General features: G+C 31.6%; 1 protein-coding gene across 4 annotated transcripts in view; it reads left to right on the top strand.

Moving 5' to 3' along the window:
- Positions 1-25,895, top strand: part of LOC127698655 (uncharacterized) — a 78,628-nt gene that overhangs the window by 40,114 nt on the left and 12,619 nt on the right. For all 4 annotated transcript variants that reach the window (XM_052202244.1, XM_052202254.1, XM_052202262.1 and 1 more), the window contains 10 exons: positions 1,112-1,256; positions 2,181-2,275; positions 6,247-6,460; positions 12,186-12,328; positions 13,776-13,932; positions 16,425-16,574; positions 18,345-18,506; positions 20,767-20,854; positions 21,320-21,401; positions 21,953-22,033. In XM_052202244.1, coding sequence (XP_052058204.1) covers positions 1,112-1,256; positions 2,181-2,275; positions 6,247-6,460; positions 12,186-12,328; positions 13,776-13,932; positions 16,425-16,574; positions 18,345-18,506; positions 20,767-20,854; positions 21,320-21,401; positions 21,953-22,033 — 1,317 coding nt within the window. The remainder of the gene's footprint in view (positions 1-1,111; positions 1,257-2,180; positions 2,276-6,246; positions 6,461-12,185; positions 12,329-13,775; positions 13,933-16,424; positions 16,575-18,344; positions 18,507-20,766; positions 20,855-21,319; positions 21,402-21,952; positions 22,034-25,895) is intronic.

Raw genomic sequence — 25,895 nt, 5'->3', positions numbered from 1 at the left:
CTAAACTGAATAACTTTTTAACCTTTCAATTCTCATGAAAAAATATTTTTGATCGATGAAAGTCAGACTTCCAGTGATGATATACAATGATGAAGTGTTCATTTTATCTCCTCATAATTCTCATACAAAAAAAAAACATTTCATATTGGGCTTGCTTTTTATTTCATAAGAATTATTTCCACAATTCAAAGTACATTTGTAGCATTTTTTTGTGTAACCGTTTTCGTTAAGTGACATGTTTATGGCCCAATTAACAACTTTGATAATCGTCAATCTGTTGATCATTCGATCTCAGGTTAATCAGTGTCATAATTTATGATTACACGTATGCAACAATTAAAATGTTTACTTTCAATTTCCTTCTTCAATCAAGACAATTTGTAAGCATAGATAAATCAGTTTTTTCCGAAAGCAATTATTTCATAAAAAAAAAAAAATGAATGTTGTCAGTAAAGAAAGACGATCAAGTAAGTGAAAATGAACACCTTAGTTTGCAATGTCCCACAAAATATTACAAAACAACATATAGATATTCTCAAAAATCTTCGTTTTGGGATGGCTTCAAATACTTCACTCGATTTTTTTCTCAGAAAACTTAATTCCACGAATTTAAGAACCCATTAACATGTAACTTTTGTTAAAACCACGAAAATTGATACCCACGAATAAAAGTACTTTCACAGTATTATGAAGAACATATACAAAATTATTTTTCTTTCCTCACCCATGAACATATACTGCTTTATTTGCATCAGTTTTAAATATAGTATCTGTTCTGTTCCTCTGTCATGCCAATCCTTACATGTCAGTTCTAGTTTCACTAAGAATTTGTTAGTTTACTCTCTCATGCCAATCCTTACATGTCAGTTCTAGTTTCACTAAGAATTTGTTAGTTTACTCTCTCATGCCAATCCTTACATGTCAGTTCTAGTTTCACTAAGAATTTGTTAGTTTACTCTCTCATGCCAATCCTTACATGTCAGTTCTAGTTTCACTAAGAATTTGTTAGTTTAGTATTCTTTAAATTAAATTTCTGACTTTTTTAAATTGAAATTGAACGAATAATGTGCAAGTTGAATTTGTGATGAAAATATTATGTTTTTTAATGCAGGTAAAAGAGTCAAGAGAATTTAACACAACAGTTTGTGATCTAAAGCCAAACACAGAATATCAAATATCAATAGTGACACGACCAGGAGAGGATATTGGATATCCTAGTGAACCTGTGATCAACATCACCACAACAGAGACAGACCGTAAGATTTTTTGTACAGATACTCTTATTCATTTGCTAAATCTTCTTTAGATATGAATAATTGCTTTTCACATCCTGCTATTTTCCATCTCATAAAAGAGAAATTTTCAACTTTTCAGTTAGTGTGGCAGAGTTGGGGTGATTTTTGGTATATTATTCTAGTTACAAATCACTGATGAAAGTATAAAAATACATTATAAGTTATATGGTTTGCTACTGACCCCCTATGTGGGTCACCACATGACGACGTTAAACCAATCATAACATCATAATTTACCTGAGGTTCGAAAATATAACAGTGTTCCTTTCCATTATCTTTCAGATAAAGGGCCAAAATATAATATATAATTGTACAATAAGTAGATTCATTTAAATTTTATTCTACATGTTCTACATACTTTTGACCTGATAATAATTATGAGGCTTAAATATATTTAGAAATGCCATTATTCTGCTGAGAATTTAGAGGTTATTATGCTGGTATACAATGATATAACAAGTAGTCACATATCTCATGGAAGTTTTGGAATGGTTGACAAACTTTTATTACAGCCATATGGAGATGGCTATTCCCCTCCTTTACTGCCTTTCTGTAGCTATAGATTTTTGTAATGAGTGATAACAAATGAGTTTTATTCTAGTTAACATACTAATAATGAAATTAAAACACTTACATTTGCAGGTAGAAATTTCTCATAAAGCAATGATGTTCAGTACAATTATTACATTTTATTTGGTGTTATGTGTAAGTTACTATGGGAAAGTTTAATTCTTAGAATTACATTAATTTAAGTTAGAAGATAGTGTCGGCTTCTTAAATGATTGTTCCTGCAACATGAGAAGGGAATTATAAGCTGTTTTTTTTTTTTTTTTATATTTCTTATAATAAGAAATAGCTGTAATAATATATTTTTTTCTTATTTAGTCCCTGACCGACCACCAGAAGTTTTTCCTGGAAGTTATGTTGTATCGGTTGAGGGCTGTAGGAATAACAATCGTAATGTGACTTTGTATTGGAAGGTAGGTGCTAAAATCTCTTAGGATTATCTGACCTTTTTTTTGTCATACTTTTAATAAGAAAGAGTATTTACACCTCGTATATATATGATATAATGTTGATAAGATGATGTTGAGCACTCATAACATGTTCAACTCCATCACATTCTTTATGTGCCTTTCCCAAGTCATGTGTCTGTAATTCAGTAGTTGTTCTTGGTTGCTGTCTGCCATATTTGTTTTTTGTTAATTGTTTTGTCATAAATTAGGCAGTTGTTTTTCTTATTTGAATTGTTTCATTTCTTGTCATTTCAGCGTCTTTTATAGTTGACTATACAGCATGGGTTTTGCTCATTGTTGAAAGCTGTACAATGACCCATATATCCTTTGATCACTTGTGGATAGTTTTCTCATGTGCAATCATACCACTTCTCTTTATTTGTATATAGAATGATATAATCTATATTTTTTTTCAGAATTGTCAGTTATTATATGTTTGTGATATCATAAACATTTCTGTTGGTATTGATTTTTTACTGGAAAATGTTACAGCTTACAGTATATGGTCATTCTTGCTTATTTTCATTGAATTAAAGTTCTATAGGAAAAAATGTATATTATTTAAAAAATAAACCCTGCGTTTTCACAAATATTACATACTACTCAGGAATATTGATTTTGGCAGAAATAACAAATACCTGAAAAAGAGTCCCTTTAATTACATGGAAAACAAAAAAACATACTTTAAGTAGATTATACCATTTTTTCAGCATAGAAAGTACTTAAATGTATCACATTTCCTTGTTTAAATAGCATATCCAACAATTAAAAAATGTATGTCACTTCAAATTTGACCTCTTTGTCAAGTGCATGTAATGTATAGTTTAATGAAAATTTTAACATGCATTTGTTTACAAAAAGCAAGTACCAAGCCATATTAAAATTAATCACAATAATACTTTTATTCTTGGTTGTATCAATTATGGAAAACCTACAGATTTTATATATGATCATAATTTATATATTGCAAGGTTTCTGGTGCAAGAAGCAATGTTAAGCAAAAAAAAAAGAAATAAAATTTTGATCACGATACTATGGAAAATCTAGTGGCTAAAAATTCCTCCCTGGCAAACACTGAAAATTTATTATGGGTTCATTACTATTAGTGGGATACCCATTATCGTGGGTACAGGTGAACAGAGAATTTAAAATTAAATGTTCAACGAATTACAAATTTTCTGTAGTCTTGTTTGCAGAATATGGAAAAACTACGAAATCAAATATCCACAAAGTACGGCAATTTTGTCTCAATCTACGAAAATTGGTACCCACAAAAACAAATGAATCCACAGGATTAAAAGTTCCAAAGGAAATGTTAAATGGTAAACAGTAATAATGAAAAAGTGAAAATAAAACTAAGATTACAATATAATGTAATTGTTTCCCTCTTGATATGGCAAATTATAAGAACAGCAGGTTATATGAGTTTTGTGTAAAATTGATTTGAAATGTTGCTCTGGGAATAAACTACTTGGATACAAACCTCAATATATTTTATTTTCTATGTAGGCTGTATATATCACTGTTACACACAAATTCTCTGTATATATAAGCAACTTGTCTAGAGATATTCAGGAAAAAATTACCAGCAAAATCAATTGATATGCAGGAAAGGTTTACACTTTTGGAATTAAGTCATAAACAAATTCAAACATTGTTCGGATGTGAATACATCAAGTAGACTGTGCATTCATGTACAAAAATCAGGAAGACCTGTTCCTAAATTCTTTAAAAAATTGTAAAATCTTTAAACGGATAATCTTTCTTGTTAAAATATTTTCCTTTAATTTTTTAACCTGACCATACTTACCTTTTGAATATTTATATTTACAAAAACACAACATTTTATATTAAAAGTTCCTGTTACAGTGGTGTGCTCGAAAAACTTAGATGTGGAAAATAGGTAGATTTTAGAAAATTGTACCATGCTAAGGACTATGTGAATAATTAATAAATGTGCAGCAAAGATTAATATTTTTTTAAAATGTCATCTTAATAAATTATTAATGCATTTATCTCCATAAATTATGAAAACAAGACAATATGCATTTGCATATATTTTTAACAACATAGTTTAACCACTAATATTTAAAACAAAAATGTAGGTTACAGTTTCAAAATAAGTTTTGAAGAGTTAAGTAACTTTTTTATTTTGTTTAATACCTTTCTCTTAGAAACGTTACTTTTCACTTAAGAATTGAATGCTTCTTGTAGAAATTTGATTGAGGTGTAAAAGTGTTGACTGAAGCACAGCTCTTCATTCTAAAAATGTTCATACGATCAGTGCTTGTACAACCCTTTAAAATTATAAAAAGAAGCATTAAATTTTTATAATTACATTTTTATGCTATAACCATGAAATAACATGTTTTATATCTAATAACCATCAATAACAAGTCCAAGTTTTATGGGGTACAGATGGTTAGAGTATTAAAAAAGTCTGTATTATTTCTAATTATACCCCCGCTTTAAAAAAGTGGGTGTATACTGTTTTACCTCTGTCTGTCAGTCCATCCATCTGTCCGTCCGTCCATCCATCCATCCATCCATCCATCAGTCTGTCAGTCCGTCAGTGCGTCCATCCGTCCCATGAAAATTTTTCGTCACATTTTTCTCAGCAACTACAATACAAGGATTTCTGAAATTTGGTTTCAGGGTTTATATAAGTCCGCTATACCGTGTGATTCGTTTTCAGATTCATCACTCAACAACTTCCTGTTTACCGAACACTTGTATCATTTTACACATGATAGCCAATTTGAAAATTTTCGGCACATTTTTCTCGGGAACTACAATACAATGATTTCTGAAATTTGGTTTCAGGGTTTATGTAAGTCGGCTATACCATGTGATGTGTTTTCAGATTCATCACTCAACAACTTCCTGTTTACCGAAATATTTGGGCGGGGGTATCATCAGTGAGCAGTAGTTCGCAGTTTCACTTGTTTATATTGTCTGTAGCTAATATGTTTACCTTTCTCGTCTTAACCATAAAACAACATTTTTGCTCTGTATAAAGAATGGAATATTGAATAGAAGTTTATTATTACTGTGGAACATTTGTTATTGAGATATATATACAATTTAAAATGTGAGTTTGAGTCGATTAGGTTGACATGAATTTGGCAGCTAATGGTGTTTTAAATAGGCCCAGAACACTGCCAACTAGACTGACTTGAAAATAATGTCTCACAAATGTCATATCAGAATTTTGTTGGTGAAAAAACTGCTCGAACAAGGCATTAATTCTATGGTTTAAAATATTTACGAGGTGTAGTTTTAAGAAGAAGTGGTATGAGTGCCAATAAGACAACTCTCCATCCAAGTCAAAATTTATAAAAGTAAACCAATATAGGTCAAAGTACGGTCTTCGACACGGAGCCTTGGCTCACACCGAACAGCAAGCTATAAAGGGCCCTTTTTTTGTGTTGTATCTTATATTTCAAGTTTAGAAATGATTATTGTGAATATTTATGATTGTTAAACAATATATTGTACTTATATGCATGTAGTTTACATATGCTAATGTTATCATTGTAATTTTATAATTGTCCCTCAAAATATTGTATTTATATGCATTTAGTTTCCATGTTGATAATATTTCTCTTATGAATTATATTCTACATTTTATTATTATACCCCCACTTTAAAAAAGTGGGGGTATACTGTTTTACCTCTGTCTGTCCGTCTGTCCGTCCATCCCATGAATATTTTTCGTCGCATCTTTCTCAGGAACTACATCAAAAGGATTTCTGAAATTTGGTTTCAGGGTTTATATAAGTCAGCTATACCGTGTGATGCGTTTTCAGATTCATCACTCAACAACTTCCTGTTTACCGTCAAGTATTTGGGCGGGGGTATCATCAGTGAGCAGTAGCTCGCAGTTTCACTTGTTTTATTTGTTGTTAAATAATTCTCTAATGTGCTTGTTTCAGGATTTGCCAGAAACATACCAGAATGGTCAGATGTCAGGATACAATGTCAAGGTATTTTCAGGTGATGGGATATCGCCTAATTACCCTGTCCACAGACGAACATATACATCCTTGTCTCTACCTTGTAGAAAAGGAGTGAATATATCAGTGTTCTCATGGAATGAAGTAGGGTACTCAGTTGAAGCATCAGAGATAACTATACCTGAAGCTAATAGTAAGTAGAATTGTTTCTACTGAAAAATTAAATAGTTGCACCATTTATGCAACAGATGTCAGGACTGAATCTGAAAATTTGTGAACCTCTTTTACTTTCACTAACTATCTATACTACTAAATTAACAAAGATCATTATTTGGGCCATCATCCCATGACATTGACAAAACCTGTTTGAAGGCTGTACTTTGACCTGTAAATGTCCACATCTATGTCCTTTGGTCTTTGATATAAGCTGTCTTAATGGCAATCTGACCACATCTCCTTATTTTCCCCTTTTTTCAGGAGTTATGTCCCTTGGATATGTAAATTAAAAAGGAAAATTGTATTTTAAGGTAGATAGGGTGTCTTCCTCCATCTTGGATTTTGAAATACCAGAAAACAATCGGTTTAGATCTTTAAGAAAATGTGCAAACTTTTAGAGTAGTAGGTAATTCATGTGTAAGAATTTTCATTTCAATATAGAAAATGACATGTTTTATCATATTTATGGTTGTATTTTACAAAAAACAGAACACTTTTGTTTGATTCAATTTTTTCTAACTTTGCCACATAAGGGGAGGCAACTCAAATGTAAGGGCAGATAATTCAGATAAAGTTATTTTTACAATAGAATGTGTTAGGAATTTACCTATTTTATTATGTAGCAAGAAAACGGGTCCTGTGACCCTATTTTTTCTTTTTCTTATCTGAAAGCATAATATTTGAGCTATCTCCTCATATTTTATCTCAAAATTCTATGGTGTAGTTTTCGTTTTATGACAGAAAATTGGGTTTTCCATGCATAATCTATACAAAATCTGTCAATTTTGCACAATCTGTAGCGTGAAAATAAGCCCCGTGACCCATTCTTTTTATTATTTTTTTTTTAAAAACAATAAAATATAAACTACATTTTGGCAAATTATTAAAAAATTCTATGGATTATAATTTAGACACCCCATCTACCTTCAGCACTCTCACACCTACATTTCTTGTCAGATTTATGAAATTAATCACAAAGGTTTGCATATCAGCCAGGTCTCGGACAAGTTTTATGATCTTTATGATCTACCTTTTTGTCGAGCCTTCGACTTTAGTCGAAAAAGCGAGACATAGCGATCCTACATTCCGTCGGCATCGTCGGCGGCGGCGTCCACAAATATTCACTCTGTGGTTAAAGTTTTTGAAATTTTAATAACTTTCTTAAACTATCCTGGATTTCTACCAAACTTGGACAGAAGCTTGTTTATGATCATAAGATAGTATCCAGAAGTAAATTTTGTAAAAATAAAATTCCATTTTTTCCGTATTTTACTTATAAATGGACTTAGTTTTTCTGCCGGGAAATATTACATTCACTCTGTGGTTAAAGTTTTTAAAATTTTAATAACTTTCTTAAACTATCCTGGGTTTGTACCAAACTTGGACAGAAGCTTGTTTATGATCATAATATAGTATCTAGAAGTAAATTTTGTAAAAAAATAAATCCATTTTTTCCTTATTTTACTTTTAAATGGACTTAGATTTTCTGCTGGGAAACAACCCATTCACTCTGTGGTTAAAGTTTTTAAAATTTTAATAACTTTCATATACTATTTTGGATTTGTACCAAACTTGGACAGAAGCTTGTTAATGATCAAAAGCTAGTATCTAGAAGGAAATTTTGTAAAAAAATAAATCCATTTTTTCCGTATTTTACTTTAAATGGACTTAGATTTTCTGCCAGGAAACAACATATTCACCCTGTGGTTAAAGTTTTTAAAATTTTAATAACTTTCTTATACTATTTTGGATTTGTACCAAACTTGGACAGAAGCTTGTTTATGATCAAATGCTAGCATCTAGAAGGAAATTTTGTTTTTTGCCAGTTAACATTACATTCAGTCTACAGTTAAAGTTTTTAAACATTTATTAGATTCATAAACTATCCTGGATTTTTACCAAACTTGGACAGAAGCTTCTTACAATCAAAAGATAGTATCAAGAGGAATATTTTTATTGATTTACTTCCTCATTTTTGTTGAGCCTGCGATTAACAGAAAAAGTAGGCGAGACACTGGGTTCTGCGGAACCCTTACGAATTTTTTAATAAGAGAAATTATATGGAAAAATTGCATTGTAAGCAATTTCATGCCTGTTTTTTTAAGGATTTTTATTAACAACTTTAACAGAACTTAAAACAAAATATATTAAAGCTATTGCCTATGGACAGACAAAATGTGTGCATCAGTGGGGACTTTTGAACACTGTTTTTTTTTAAATTTTTATATAGATTTTAAATTATATCATTCATCAGTGACTGTTGTGTAGTCTCCAAATTTCAGCCTTCCTGATCCTGGTCAGACAGGGGAAATAATCCATCCCTAGTATATAAAAATATTATCTGGTGATATTCAGAAATTATTTCCATTTTAAGTTTTAGCTCCTTTTGTTTAATAGCTTTCTGCTCATGGAAGAATTCATTTTCACACTGTTTCTGACTGAATTCAGTTATGTAAATCAAGTAAAAAGGGTAAAAACTCAATAAACCAGATTATTACATAGTGTGTCTATAGGAACAACCTGCCATTCTCACACTATCACATTTCCATTTTCAGTGAACGGTAAAATCTGGGTAAAAACCTGAACTTGACATATATAATAAACAGTTCATTTTTATAATGTACAGGTGTACTAAGTTTCAGATGTGACCAAAACCTACCATAAACTAACCTGTTTAACCTACCTTCCACCCAAACTTTAACCTGATACTGGACATACTGATGGACTGACAGACACATGGAAAACATAATGCCCCTCTTGTATAAAACCTACCATAAACTAACCTGTTTAACCTACCTTCCACCCAAACTTTAAACTGATACTGGACATACTGACGGACTGACAGACACATGGAAAACATAATGCCCCTCTTGTATAAAACCTACCATAAACTAACCTGTTTAACCTACCTTCCACCCAAACTTTAAACTGATACTGGACATACTGACGGACTGACAGACACATGGAAAACATAATGCCCCTCTTGTATAAAACCTACCATAAACTAACCTGTTTAACCTACCTTCCACCCAAACTTTAAACTGATACTGGACATACTGACGGACTGACAGACACATGGAAAACATAATGCCCCTCTTGTATAAAACCTACCATAAACTAACCTGTTTAACCTACCTTCCACCCAAACTTTAAACTGATACTGGACATACTGACGGACTGACAGACACATGGAAAACATAATGCCCCTCTTGTATAAAACCTACCATAAACTAACCTGTTTAACCTACCTTCCACCCAAACTTTAAACTGATACTGGACATACTGACGGACTAACAGACACATGGAAAACATAATGCCCCTCTTGTATAAAACCTACCATAAACTAACCTGTTTAACCTACCTTCCACCCAAACTTTAACCTGATACTGGACATACTGACGGACTGACAGACACATGGAAAACATAATGCCCCTCTTGTATAAAACCTACCATAAACTAACCTGTTTAACCTACCTTCCACCCAAACTTTAAACTGATACTGGACATACTGACGGACTGACAGACACATGGAAAACATAATGCCCCTCTTGTATAAAACTTACCATAAACTAACCTGTTTAACCTACCTTCCACCCAAACTTTAACCTGATACTGGACATACTGACGGACTGACAGACACATGGAAAACATAATGCCCCTCTTGTATAAAACCTACCATAAACTAACCTGTTTAACCTACCTTCCACCCAAACTTTAAACTGATACTGGACATACTGACGGACTGACAGACACATGGAAAACATAATGCCCCTCTTGTATAAAACCTACCATAAACTAACCTGTTTAACCTACCTTCCACCCAAACTTTAAACTGATACTGGACATACTGACGGACTGACAGACACATGGAAAACATAATGCCCCTCTTGTATAAAACCTACCATAAACTAACCTGTTTAACCTACCTTCCACCCAAACTTTAACCTGATACTGGACATACTGACGGACTGACAGACACATGGAAAACATAATGCCCCTCTTGTATAAAACCTACCATAAACTAACCTGTTTAACCTACCTTCCACCCAAACTTTAAACTGATACTGGACATACTGACGGACTGACAGACACATGGAAAACATAATGCCCCTCTTGTATAAAACCTACCATAAACTAACCTGTTTAACCTACCTTCCACCCAAACTTTAAACTGATACTGGACATACTGACGGACTGACAGACACATGGAAAACATAATGCCCCTCTTGTATAAAACCTACCATAAACTAACCTGTTTAACCTACCTTCCACCCAAACTTTAAACTGATACTGGACATACTGACGGACTGACAGACACATGGAAAACATAATGCCCCTCTTGTATAAAACCTACCATAAACTAACCTGTTTAACCTACCTTCCACCCAAACTTTAAACTGATACTGGACATACTGACGGACTGACAGACACATGGAAAACATAATGCCCCTCTTGTATAAAACCTACCATAAACTAACCTGTTTAACCTACCTTCCACCCAAGCTTTAAACTGATACTGGACATACTGACGGACTGACAGACACATGGAAAACATAATGCCCCTCTTGTATAAAACCTACCATAAACTAACCTGTTTAACCTACCTTCCACCCAAACTTTAACCTGATACTGGACATACTGACGGACTGACAGACACATGGAAAACATAATGCCCCTCTTGTATAAAACCTACCATAAACTAACCTGTTTAACCTACCTTCCACCCAAACTTTAAACTGATACTGGACATACTGACGGACTGACAGACACATGGAAAACATAATGCCCCTCTTGTATAAAACTTACCATAAACTAACCTGTTTAACCTACCTTCCACCCAAACTTTAACCTGATACTGGACATACTGACGGACTGACAGACACATGGAAAACATAATGCCCCTCTTGTATAAAACCTACCATAAACTAACCTGTTTAACCTACCTTCCACCCAAACTTTAAACTGATACTGGACATACTGACGGACTGACAGACACATGGAAAACATAATGCCCCTCTTGTATAAAACCTACCATAAACTAACCTGTTTAACCTACCTTCCACCCAAACTTTAAACTGATACTGGACATACTGACGGACTGACAGACACATGGAAAACATAATGCCCCTCTTGTATAAAACCTACCATAAACTAACCTGTTTAACCTACCTTCCACCCAAACTTTAACCTGATACTGGACATACTGACGGACTGACAGACACATGGAAAACATAATGCCCCTCTTGTATAAAACCTACCATAAACTAACCTGTTTAACCTACCTTCCACCCAAACTTTAAACTGATACTGGACATACTGACGGACTGACAGACACATGGAAAACATAATGCCCCTCTTGTATAAAACCTACCATAAACTAACCTGTTTAACCTACCTTCCACCCAAACTTTAACCTGATACTGGACATACTGACGGACTGACAGACACATGGAAAACATAATGCCCCTCTTGTATCATTATAGGGGTACTAAAATCCTTTTTAAGATTCACACAAGTTCATTAGATAAAGAAGGTCATAAAATTCAATAGAATGGCACTGCAATATACAGGTATATCTTGGTCATGACAGACCAATGAGTTGTCTTCACATTGATGAAATGGATTAGTAAAAAAAAAAGATAATAGTAGTTACTAGTGTACATAGATATTTGTTATTTTGAATAATTTTTTTTTTATTTCAGGCCTTTTACCTCCAAGTAGGACTATAGTGGAGGCCCAGAATACTTCTACGGATACAACTGTAAGCGTAAGTTGGACTCCAACAGAGGATGAGAGAATTAAATTCCACACTGTATACTACTGTCAGTTTGATACAGAATGTACAGTAAGTTTTTACATTTATTGCTTTGCTTGTGAAGTTTTTACTACAATTTATTAACCAATGACTTAAAATACATTTTAAATTGTCCATTTAATACGATTCCATGTGTCTGAGAGCTTGTAATACCCAGAATTGTCAACCATAAAAGATTATTTCTCTGAGGGTGCAGTCCGAAGTGAGAGAAATTTGTAGGGTTGGATATGCACTGCTTCAAATGGGCCACATATGTTAATTATACCAAAGGGCCCTTCGAACCATTGAAAATACATGTTAAAGAAGCTCCTGTACATGTCTCACTGTAGTATAAACAAATAATCTGTCAAAACACTTACTTCAGAGGATTATTTTTTGTGACTTAAAATTTTGTTTACATACATCAGTGACATTATTTTGATGGGAGATAACTCATGTAAAAATGGGGAGGCTCAAAGGGTTTTTACAGGTGAACAAAAGGGTAATTTATTTTTTAGGGTTATTCGACATTCCTTGCATTAAAATGTTAATTAACCCAAATAGTTCATATTGATCCTGTACGAGTCATCCTACAGTTGTGTTTACCCTCAGTCAGCTTTTGGTGGTTATTTTAAGTCATTGGTTAATAAAGGTCATAAAATGGGTGTTTTCATATTAATCTTGTATTATGTCTTGGTACAGTCATATTGGGCATGTTGGGTTTTGTACAGCTGTATTGGCCCTCTGACCTGCCTCAAGCTAATACAACTATCTTCGACCCAATACAACTGTACTTGAACATAATACAGGATTGATATGGAAACGCCCATTTAATAACACTATACACCATACCTGCATTAACAAATTTTCATGCAAGATTTCTTTTATTGTCTGACCTGCGAAACAGTTTTATTTTGACTGTCAAAAAAATCCAGACATGATGTCTATTTTATATTTGCATTTTTGTTATTGAAAATTCTATTACATGGTTTATTGTATGTAATTGAACCTTACAGCATTGGCAGATTCTTTTATACAGATGTCCATGTGGATAGCATGATTTAAATAGACAGATTAAGTGTAATGCTGTAACTAAACTTTTTAGGTCAATATAGGGTGTTCAAAGAATTATAAATTTTCTTTATAAATGTATGCAGACTTTAGCATAACTACAAAATTAGATATCCACAAAAATGCAAGTTTTCTTTAATCCACAAAAATTGGAACCAAAAAAAAAAAAAGAATCCACAGTATATTTACCTTTTTTATTGCATTCACCTTTTTAACTTGAAGGGTGCAAAAATTTAAAAAAAAAAAGAATTTTTGTAAGCTCTGCTTTGAACTTGATGATTCTGAAAAACAATTTTCTCCTGATTACACTTTATAAACTTCAATAAGGATATATTTTTTTACACTGTTTTTTTTTTTTCTTAACCATGTTTGAAACAAACAAAAAATTCTACATTAAATGTTAATTTACTTCTGTCATATATTTCAGACTGATATTGAATGGATAAGGGTACCAGGTAATTCTACCTCACTCACAATTGAACACATACAGTTTGATAAGAAATACAGATTTGGTGTATCATCTGACATGGATGTAGGAAGTTCAGGATTTAACTGGGAAGATTGTTATTACTTAAAAAGTATAGGTATGTCAAGCTATGAAATTAATGTAGACCTCATCGTATTCCCCTACATCATACATGTTGTTATGTTTAGGACATTTGAAAATTTAAAGGTGTTATTGACACAGAATTGCCTCTTCCATTTCTCACTGATGTAGTTACAAAGGACAGCAACTAACTGAATTTTTTTCTTTTTTTCTTTTTTTCTTTTTTCAGGAAGTATTTTTGTAACTTCCAATTAATGTAGCAGTTACAAAATGTTTTAACATCCGGAATTAGTTTGCTTTTTTAAAAAAAAAGAAACAGGTATCTTACAATGGTCCACAAAGGGGACACCAAAACAATTACTGTAAATTCAGATGTTATAGCCTGCTTTTATTTTTGCTATTTTTGAAGAAAGTACAAAAATGTGAGATTTATTATTGCAATTTCAGGAAATTCTGCATACAGATATATGCATCAAATGTCATAAAGCAAGTTCTTATTATTGCGATTCTCACCCAGTCGCAATATTCGCAATAACAAAAATCTCACAATAATTTCTGAATTTACAGTGAATGAATGTTACCTATGAGTATTTTAAAATTTGTTAGATATTTTATTTTAGATTGTTCTTTTTAAAATTAAAATAGAATTGACATGTTACAAGAAATAACTGATTACCTGTATTTAATTGATATCTGATTACCTGTATTTAATTGATATATTACCTGTATTTAATTGATATCTGATTACCTGTATCTAATTGATATCTAATTGATATCTGATTACCTGTTATTAATTGATATCTGATTTCCTGTAATTACCTGTATCTAATTGATATCTGATTACCTGTATGATATTGATATCTGATTACCTGTATTTAGTTGATATCTGATTACCTGTATTTAATTGATATCTGATTACCTGTATGTTATTGATATCTGATATGATACATGGGCAAAATGTTTAATATCAAATTAACCTTAAAGAAGTAGAACCAGAAACTACAATAAACAGCCCTGTTAAGGTGTTATTTTAAATTTCAATTGTATAAGTAAAAATTATGTCTATTTATTGCTAAATGTGATATATTTGTAAGTATAATACTAAAATTATAAAAAATAAGGAGATGTGGTATGATTGTCAATGAGACATCTATCAACCAAAGTTCAAATGAAGTGGATATAAGCAATTATAGGCAACTGTACAGCCTTCAACAATGAGAAATACCCAGAATGTATAGTCAGCTATAAAAGGCCCCAACATGAAAAATAAGAGAAAAACAAAGCCTAATTTATAACAAATCAATTTATAAAAAACGAATATGACAGACGAACCAACGACAACCACTGAACTACAGACTCCTGACTTGGGACAGGCACATATAGAGTATGGTGGGGTTAATAACATAAACGGTACCGATTTTTCTGCACCAGATGCGCATTTCAACAATCAATGTCTCTTCAGTGATGCTCGAGGTCAAAAATATTTGAAAATCCAAAGCTTATTAAAAAGATGAAGAGCTATAAGCCAAAAAAGACAAAAAAGTATAGCCAAAGCCAGGCAGGGAATCAGAGCTTTGCATGAGGGAGATTAAACTAGTTTCCTGACACCAAACCCTCCCCCTAACCTTGGGAAGTGGTGTAACAGTACAACATAAAAACAAACTATAGAAATCAGTTAAAACAGGCTTAACTCATCAGATTGATACAAAGCAGAAAACATTTAACGAAAACTCAGACTGGACATGGCAGCCTATCTATACATCCCACAACAAAAAAGACACTAAGTAAAGATTTGAGAGTACTCTCAGTTACTGACAGCTAGTTCAAAGCCAATAACAATTAATTAAAAAATCATGTATGACTAAAATATCAATCAGTACACATCCAACATACAATGGATTTAGTGTAAACATGTCATTAACAGTTAGAGAAAAACATGACCTTGTGCAATGCCAAAATATAGGTATCGACAGATTGTAGTACCTTGAATGTGCATATGTGTATAACAATAATATTTAGTATGGTTTTGATTTACATGTCTGCTTCATATTAATAAATATATTAGCCTGAAACAGGAATAAATTTCATTTTCCTTCATTTTCTTGAAATTTGTCAACCTTTTTGACCTTTTTTTCATAATTACACATGTGGCGCCAACCCTTGCCTATCGAAATTGTGGTTGAAAAGTAAAGAATATGGTATATTAATAATATTTCAGCAAAAATATTTGTGGGCAAAGGGTGGTGCCACACCTAATTTGTCAGAAAACTGTCGTAACATTAGCAGAATTATGCAAAAAAAAATGTGTTACGAAATTCACCTACATTTATGACGTCACAAATATATCACTAATGACGCAATGGTGAAAATCTTTTTTAACTGAAACACTAGGATAATTTAACATATGTTTTCATCAAATTTTTACAACATTATTGCCATAAAAAAGATTCAGATTTTTAGGTCCAAATTTATGAATTAGTGAACCAACTCTTTATGTAATATTAATAGCTAATTGGATTGTCATTTCAGCTCCATCTCCCCCAACTCAAGTTGATGTTCTTGCATATCCTGAAAACGCAATAACAGTTGATTGGTCAGATCCAAAGTGTGGGGATTCCCCATACATTGAGTTTTACAGAGTCACTTGGTGTACTGCAAGCGATACCAAGGATTGTTCAGGTAGGTTTTCCATACTGTGATGGCCTCATTTTGTGAACGAATTTTATGATGGACCAACTGCTTGAAAACTTTTCTAAAAAGATATGTCATCTTATTTATTCATTGATAGTATTGAAATCACAAAAAGATAATTTAGAATATCATAAGTTCATTATTCTTTATTCTTTAGATGTTCACAAAATTATTCTTTAGACTTCAGACCTTACATATTTATTTACAAGTACAAGTGCAAGGGGAAAACCGTGATGATAGAGTGTAAACAAACGTGCACTGGAAGGTAAAAAGTAATAACAGATCCTTAAAGAACAAGTTTGGTACAACAAATCATTTAACAACTGTAAAGGAAAAGTTTAATTAACAAATGGGAAGGCATGGAAAATATATGAAAAATAATTTCATGGCTCTATCAATTCAATTATTTGTCATGTGCTTCACATGCTCTGTGTTGAGTGTTTATCAATGTCACAATTTGATAAACTTTGGCAACAAACTCGAAAGTCAATAAGCTTGCAATCAACAATCACTGAATGAAATATTATTTGTCGATAATACATTATAGATTCGTAATAAATATAAAAAAACATGCATACAGGACTTACTTTAGTATATATGCATGTATTGTTTCTATAATTTTGATTACATTAAAATTACTAGAAACTCATTTCATATGACTTTAATATATTCCCAGTTTAATATGTTAAAGGGGAGATAATCAAAATTACTTACTTCAATGCATACTAATATGTGTTAGTCCACTCACAGTTCTGGTTCATTTAGGCTTTAAACTTAACACATTTAATTATAAATTAAAAAAAAAATTCAAACTGGATTAATTTAACATCTTATCAATATTTAAAGATAGCAACAGCTTCTCAAAAGATTCTTATACATAGTGATATTTTAAAGAAGTTTGTCTAATCCAAATATGATTTGCTTATATTTGATTTTTTTTCAAATGGCATGTTAATGACCTTGATGAAGGTCATGTTAAATGATTAGAAAATGGTCAGTTTTCAGGTTTTTGTGCTATTATTGGGTTGTATTAAAGATTCATTGTCTTTAAATCTTATTTCATAACATGACTTTTTACAATATTTACACGTTTTCAATTTGTTTTTAAAAAAGCATATGGTCATTATATCAATTTGACTACCTAATTCTAAAAAGTTTAAATTACTCTAGTTAGTTGATTCCTGCCTCACAGGGAAATCAAAATACTCATTGAAAGGAATGTTTTTATTCTAAAGAAAGATATCTTTGTTAGCAGAGTTTTGTTAAATTAGGTATTACAACCCTGTGTTGCAAGAGCCATGCAAAACTCTGATGCAAAATCTTTCCAATATTTTTTTTTGAAGATTAAGAAGTGATGAATGATATTTATTTTGCATTTTAATTTTTCTGGTTTTTGATAGGTTTTCATTTTATGATCGAGAAATGCCCATTCAAAGTGATATTTAGAGTCTTGAGATAAATCATGCTGAAGAAATTGCAAAATTTGTCAGCTTTTAGACAACCTATAGAGATTTGCTTATTGACAAAAAATGATATGAATATTCCAACGTTTAGGCAGTAAAAAGCCATAACATTGGTTAGGGTTTATAGACAGTAGTTGTTTACCGTTATGTTGATGTTTTACTACATAATTTATTGCATTAATAATTTGGTAAATAAAATCCAACAGCAACATACAACACAGATAAAATATTGTTACTGGTACATAGAAAAATAAAGCTCCATTTACTTAGTTTTACATATTTTAATATGTTATAGATTTTAATAAAGAAAGGGATATTTCAACAACTGAACCATCTAAGTTGGTTTTACCAAATCTAAAGGCTGGAACTTCTTATGGTGTCAGAATTCAGCATATTACAGGCGATGGAAGAATTAGTGATTACAGTGATATGGTGTATATACAGCCTACAAATAATAGTAAATATTCTAGTTGACAAATTGCAGAGGTATTCTCTGTCGGTGTGTCCATGGGTTATAGTTTCTTGCCAATACAATACAGGTTAAACATCTTAGTTAGTCTTCATTTAGAGCTAATTTCCTAATGCTTGTAGTTTAAAGGTTTGGTTGGCTTGCTTGCTTTGAGTGTATAAATGTTTGCTCGAGCATTGTAATTAAGATTGACATCTGCCATTAATAAATAGGCGGGGCTTTAGCTTGTATACATTATACTCTGCATTATACATAACATCTAATAACATTTAATATAATATAAAGAACTAGAATTAGGAAAATAGCTCTAAATGTGTTTGACAATTGATTCTGAGATTCTAATGATACTTAGTTTAATATATTAGGATAAGATGTTAAAGGTAATAAACTGAGATTGAGGATTGATTAAAAACAACTGTAACCAGGGAGTATGATTTTCATTATTGTCTCCTTCAATCAGGACTTGAATCAGGACCTCTGTGTCCAACAAGTCTGCCCCCTTACCGACTGAGCTAAAGAAGTACTTCCATAGCTCAACTGCTTACAGCTGGCTAAGTATCTTTTACTGAGGAGAAGCAATCATGTCACACAACCATATATTTTCTGAATCAGTGCAAAGTAAGCTGTCATATGATACTGAAGTGACTTATCTGTAATCCAGAAGTAGCTAATTATCTCTCTTATTTTTTGGGAAAGTTTCATTCAAAAACTTGTCAAACAGATAAAGATGAATTTTTCGTCAAATTTTGTCTGCACAATACACCAAGCTTTCTCCCAGCACTTTTTGTTGGCATCCTGGAAAACAGGGTATTTTAAATACCATCTTGTTTCTAGAAATTATGACGTCACATCTATAACAAAATATATAAGAGTATCACAGATTATTTATTCATATCTCTTTTGTATTTCACAATCATAAGCATGTTTATTTCATATACTATTATTATTTCATTTATTCATATATATTCATATTTATTCATATATATTCATATTTATTAGTTCATACCATTTCATATTTCATTTGACCTGACATTTAGATGCAGGAGTAAGTTTGCATGCTTTCAACTGCAAAAAGTTGGAATTTTAAGGCTTCTAACTTTTCACTATTACTCTTGGATCATTAACAGATGTATAAAACCATGGCTGTTATATCTTCAGGTATTTATGATTTAATTTTATATTTGGCTTTCAGAGGTTTTTGGTTTCAATTTGGATATAGTATTAAGATGACATTTATATTTGTGGTCTGGTCATGTTATTCATATTGTTATATATATATAGCTTATCTGAAAGGTACAGCATCTACTTTCCACTATACATCATGTAATGTGTTAAAATCCTAGATAAAGCCTACGAGAAAAGGCATTACTTGACCAGCGAAAGCTATATTTATATATAGCCTAGGTGGTCGAGTGGTCTAGGGCGCTGGACACGGTGCAGGCCGTGTTGCCATGATGTCACAGACACAAGGGTTTGAATCCCGCTGAAGAAGAACAAAAATTTGCATTCAAATTTGAAGATCTAAAATTGTTGGGCAAAATTTGAGATGAATTATATATATTTTATGGGTCAGCCCTGCATAACCATGCATGTGTTTTCCGATGGAGAATATCTGTCATAAAGTTGTCACATGTTTAGACGTGTATATATATATATATATATATATATATATATATTTTCGTCATGGAAAATTGTATTTGCAGGTGTTTAAATTAAACGACCTGTTGTTTATGAGTCTTAAATGTTATATTTTCAGAAATGAAATTCTGTACTCCTATCATAGTATTAGCAGTTATAAAGCCATTCCAATAATTAATTTCTAACTATGACCAGAAAATTATTTTAGATAGGATCACATTCAAGCAATATAGCATCATGCACATTACCATGATGCTAAAAGGCCCTGGGGAGAATATGAGTCACCTTTTCTGTACAGTGCTGCATATCACAGAGTTTAAAGTCACAAGAGAAAATATCTGAAGCTCACATTGGTTGTATATTGCATTTTTTGGTTGCACTATTTAAATGCAGCATTTTCAGAAATTGCATTTATTAGTCTCATTTTAAGTCTATCTTTCCAAAGGCCATGACTAGCTTTTGCTATTACTTGGTGTCCGTCTTTGTTTGTCTGTGAATTTCTTTCTTAAAAAATTTCCTTCTCTGAAACTTAACATAATATACCTTATGGTGTATAGATATATTTGTATTTATTCATGATTCCTAATCACTGTAATCTTTTTTTTTTTAGATTTAGCACCTTCAGAAATTACAGCGATAGCAGTTGGAGGAACCTTTTTATTTATGTTTGCAATTGCCGGAGCAGTTTTCATTTATAGGTATATATTTTATTATTTTCTTATCAATGGTGCTACATATTTATTTCCTACCCTAATCCATTTTGAACTCTATCATCCCAAATGATGCCTTAAGGCATCGCCTGGCGCGTGCTGAACAATGCTTCAAGGCATTGCCTACCGTAGGCCCAGTATTTATAAAATTTAAAAAAAATTATAAAATTAATATATCACAGATAATTCAGTACCTAGTTGATGGTTGAGTCAAACTATTAAAGTATAAGTAATATTTTTGGAGAAAATCAATAGCATATTCTAGGGTAGGAAAATATGGGAAGCAGAATTTTTTAGATTGAAAAAGAATACAGCTTCTATAGTGCAAGACATATCACATTTTTGTAATTAAAAGATTTACCTTAAAATAGAGAATTAATTCAGTCTGCAGAGATTTTGACATACAGGGTAAGTTTATTTGACATTAAATGATTTTAAATTTCTTTTGTAAAGGCGAACAGCTTATGGTATCAGGGAAATGAAACGGCCATTAGAGATTATCACTCCAAAGATAAAACTACAAGGAGGAAATACGGTAGGTATTCACCAGTTCCTGTCATTCCAAAATTATGTAAAAAAACATTGGTCACTCAGCTTGTTTTCAAGCTACAGGTTGTGCACAATTCTCATATTTTGTAAGGATTGTATACATAAACATCACTGTTATGCGAGTAGAAGAAAATTTAAATGAAGGAATTTTGAAATATATTGTGTAGAATGTGAGAAGATAAAAACTGTCACAAGATAAAAAAAAAATATTGGTTCACAGAACTTGTTTTCTTTGTTATATAACAAATAGATAAATTAATTGTCCATTCTTTTATAAAACATAATAATTGAGTGATCTCCGCTGTTATAAAGTTGAATTTTTATATTTTTTACATTCCAAAAATCCCTACTTGTAAACAAAATATTCTCATAAGATGAAATTATACAAATTTCTTCATATCTGCATTAAAATTTGCTAATTTATGTATAGATCTGGACAATTTGAAGACTTATACTAACTTAAATTATTATCTTTGGTTTAAGACATGAGGAATTGGTGTGAACTTTGTAATCATTGATAACTATGTTTTCTTATAGACTGACCCAGCATTGAATACTTCATCATCAAGCTCATCAGGGGACCAGAGCTCAATCTCTAGATTGTTGAAAGATAACAAGGTATACACTAAGTTTATTTCATAAGCATAATCTATTTCATAAGCATAAATGCTTTTATTTCAGTATATTTGAAAGTTGTATAGTTATATGCTTGTGCATTTTTCTGATAGTAAATGCATCATTGTTTCATGACAAACATGTAGAGATGTTTCATGTAATGGTACAGTTGTTTCTTCATTGTCTGCCCTCTTATAGAAATTTTGTTTTATGGTTACTTTAAATATAGTAACCCAATCCTTATAACAAACCTTTCTAAAATTGTCCGTTTATAAATTTTGAAATTATACAGAAACTAAGGTTTCAACTCCCTCAGGCAAAGTTGACCTCAGATGAATTTGGCTCTTTGTTTTATTTTTTTTTGTCATGTAGCTCTTCAACTGTTTCGGTACTTATACATCCCTCGGATTTTAAATGTTTGGCTTTGAGCGTTCCTGATGAAGGTAAGTCCAGAAAAGCACTTCGGACGCATGAAATTATTAAAACGTGTTGTTTTCAATTTTTTTACGAAGTTTAAACACATTAATATTAGCCCTTATAGACAAATATTTAGGAATCTGGCCCTGGCTTTAGCAAACAAGATGTCCAAAGGCGTAAAAATAATGTTTTCACTATTAAAAAATTCATTTATTGTCGAGCCTGTGACTTTTGTTGCAAAAGCAAGACATAACGATCCTACATTCCGTCATTGTCCGTGGTGTCCACAAATATTCACTCTGTGGGTGGTTAAAGTTTTTCAAATTTTAATAACTTTTTTAAACTATCCTGCATTTATACCAGAAGCATTTTTTGGACAGAAGCTTGTTTATGATCAAAAGATAGTATCCAGAAGTAAATTTTGTAAAAAAAAAATCCTTTATATCCGTATTTTACTCATAAATGGACTTAGTTTTTCTGCCAGTTAACATTACATTCACTCTGTGGTTAAAGTTTTTCAAATTTTAAAAACTTTCTTAAACTATGCTGGATTTGTACCATACTTGGACAGAAGCTTGTTTATGATCATAAGATAGTATTCAAAAGTAAATTTTGTTAAAAAAAAAATCCTGTTTATCTGTATTTTACTTATAAATGGACTTAGTTTTTCTGCCAGTTAACATTACATTCACTCTGTGGTTAAAGTTTTTCAAATTTTAAAAACTTTCTTAAACTATCCTGGATTTGTACCATACTTGGACAGAAGCTTGTTTATGATCATAAGATAGTATCCAGAAGTAAATTTTGTAAAAAAAAAATCCTTTATATCCGTATTTTACTCATAAATGGACTTAGTTTTTCTGCCAGTTAACATTACATTCACTCTGTGGTTAAAGTTTTTCAAATTTTAAAAACTTTCTTAAACTATGCTGGATTTGTACCATACTTGGACAGAAGCTTGTTTATGATCATAAGATAGTATTCAAAAGTAAATTTTGTTAAAAAAAAAATCCTGTTTATCTGTATTTTACTTATAAATGGACTTAGTTTTTCTGCCAGTTAACATTACATTCACTCTGTGGTTAAAGTTTTTCAAATTTTAAAAACTTTCTTAAACTATCCTGGATTTGTACCATACTTGGACAGAAGCTTGTTTATGATCATAAGATAGTATCTAGAAGGAAATTTTGTGAAAAAAAATGTCCTGTTTTTCCGTATATTACTTATAAATGGACTTAGTTTTTCTTCCAGTTAACATTACATACAGTCTGCAGTTAAAGTTTTTAAAACATTTAGATTCATAAACCATCCTGGATTCTTACCAAACTTGAACAGAAGCTTCTTACATTCAAAAGATAGTATCTAGAGGAAAATTTTTGATCATTATTTCCCCATTTTTGTTGAGCCTGCGACTAACAGCAAAAGTAGGCGAGACACTGGGTTCCACGGAACCCTTACGAATTTTTAACTTTCATGATTCAAAAGTGAAATTGTAAATTTTGCACCTTTGGACAACTCGTTTGCTTAAGCGAAGGCAAGATTCCTAAATATTTTCAGTTATGACTAAGATTATTGGTTACAAAGATGCTTTTTTGGAAAGATTGGAACTTGTTCTAAATCTTTCCTAAGGCACTGGCCTCCCTAACAACAAGTAACTAAGCACAGGTTAGCTACTAAATCTACAAAATGTATACACACTGAAATATAGTTCCTTATAATTCTCATGTCTTTGCACATATAAACTGTGAAAAATTTGGGTATATTTTTGGAGCAGTTCATTCAAGTATGTATGTCTTTAAGGTTTGTTGATGTGCAGACTTTTTTTTATCATTTTGTTTAGGTGATTGAGTAAAAATACATACAGTATGATTGACAACTGTCATGATCACCAAACAATCACAGACAAGGTGGGGCCTTAATAACAATGCCACACCTTCTTAAATGCCAATCATATTGACCACATTACTAATCAACCTCAGTCTTACATAATTATAGAGACCCTTCAATATACATCTCAATACATGCTAAATATACAAATATTTGACCTCAGATTTGAATACACAAATTTATATATTAGATGTTTGATATATAGAGATGATAGATTTATTCATTGCCTTTTACTTTTGATCTACACTACATAAATTGATGCTGTAAATTATGTCTGAAAGCTTTAAGATAAATGATTAAGGACTGAACAAGATCTTTAAAAAAAAAAAAAAAATGAAATCTGAATATAAATTTATAAAAGGTATATAAGTAAGGCCTATAATTTACTATTATAAATCTGCAATAATCATCTGTAATTAATCAACAATCTAGGTTAGTCATTTATTTTTTTATCAGTGATTGGCTTGAAACAGTTCGAAAAATTTTAAAACTCTAAATTAGAACAAACCATTTTTTTTTAGTTTATTCCCCATCAAATGTCTGTTAACAATTTTAGTCATTTGAATATAAGAAGTGTATATATATTTATGCAATCAAGATAGAATCCACATTTCAATAAAATAAGTTTTTTAATTTGTTTATGTTGTAAAAGTACATTTTCAATGCCCTTTGCTGAAAAATATTTAAATTATAAATTGATTGAAATACACTCTACAACTTTTAAAAGAGGGACGAAAGATACCAGAGGGACAGTTAAACTCACACATCGAAAACAAACTGACAACGCCATGGCCAAAAATAAAAACACAAACAGACAAATAATAGTACAGATGACACAACATAGAAAACTAAAGAATAAGCAGCACAACTCCACCAAAATTTGGGGGTGATCTCAGGTAATCCGGAAGGGTAAGCAGATCCTGCTCCACATGTGGCACCCGTCGTGTTGCTTATGTTATTACAAATCTGGTAAATAGTCTAATTCGGTAGGTCACATTCGTGAAAAGGGAAGGGTATTGTAGTTACGACATAAGGAACATATCCGATATCATCTGTGAAACGGTTATTCCATAACGGTCAACCAACTCGTGATGGCACCGTAAAATTCACGAAGGGATGATTTCAACTTCACCATTTGAGCAGCAATCCTCTATCAAGGAAATCATGATAGGAAATACAAGCCTGGGAATATCATATCAATTGGGAGATATATACTCTGTATGCAGGCGCTGCTGGAATGTTGCTACATAGAAATGGAAAGTTCACAATTGGGAAGCTGAAATCATCTCTTTTGTCGTAAAGTTTTGTTTTAATCTTCAATGTCATATATCATGATAATTGTTTTCATAATCAATAATCAATTCTCAGAGGAGAAAAATAGTATACCTATGTTTCAACTTACAAAATGCCCCAAAACAACCTTTTCAGATTATTTTTTTGACACATTAAAGTTCTCAGTTTCAAGTCTATCTGTTGGTCCTATGTTTTACAAGCTTTACTAGAAGAATCTTTGATTTGCAATTTTTGTTTTATTTCAAAAGATAAATGTAAAAGGTGAAAC

Source organism: Mytilus californianus, unplaced genomic scaffold (genome assembly GCF_021869535.1).
Source record: "Mytilus californianus isolate M0D057914Y unplaced genomic scaffold, xbMytCali1.0.p SCAF_1, whole genome shotgun sequence".
Lineage (NCBI taxonomy): Eukaryota > Metazoa > Mollusca > Bivalvia > Mytilida > Mytilidae > Mytilus > Mytilus californianus.
This window is presented reverse-complemented; position numbering and strand designations above follow the sequence as displayed.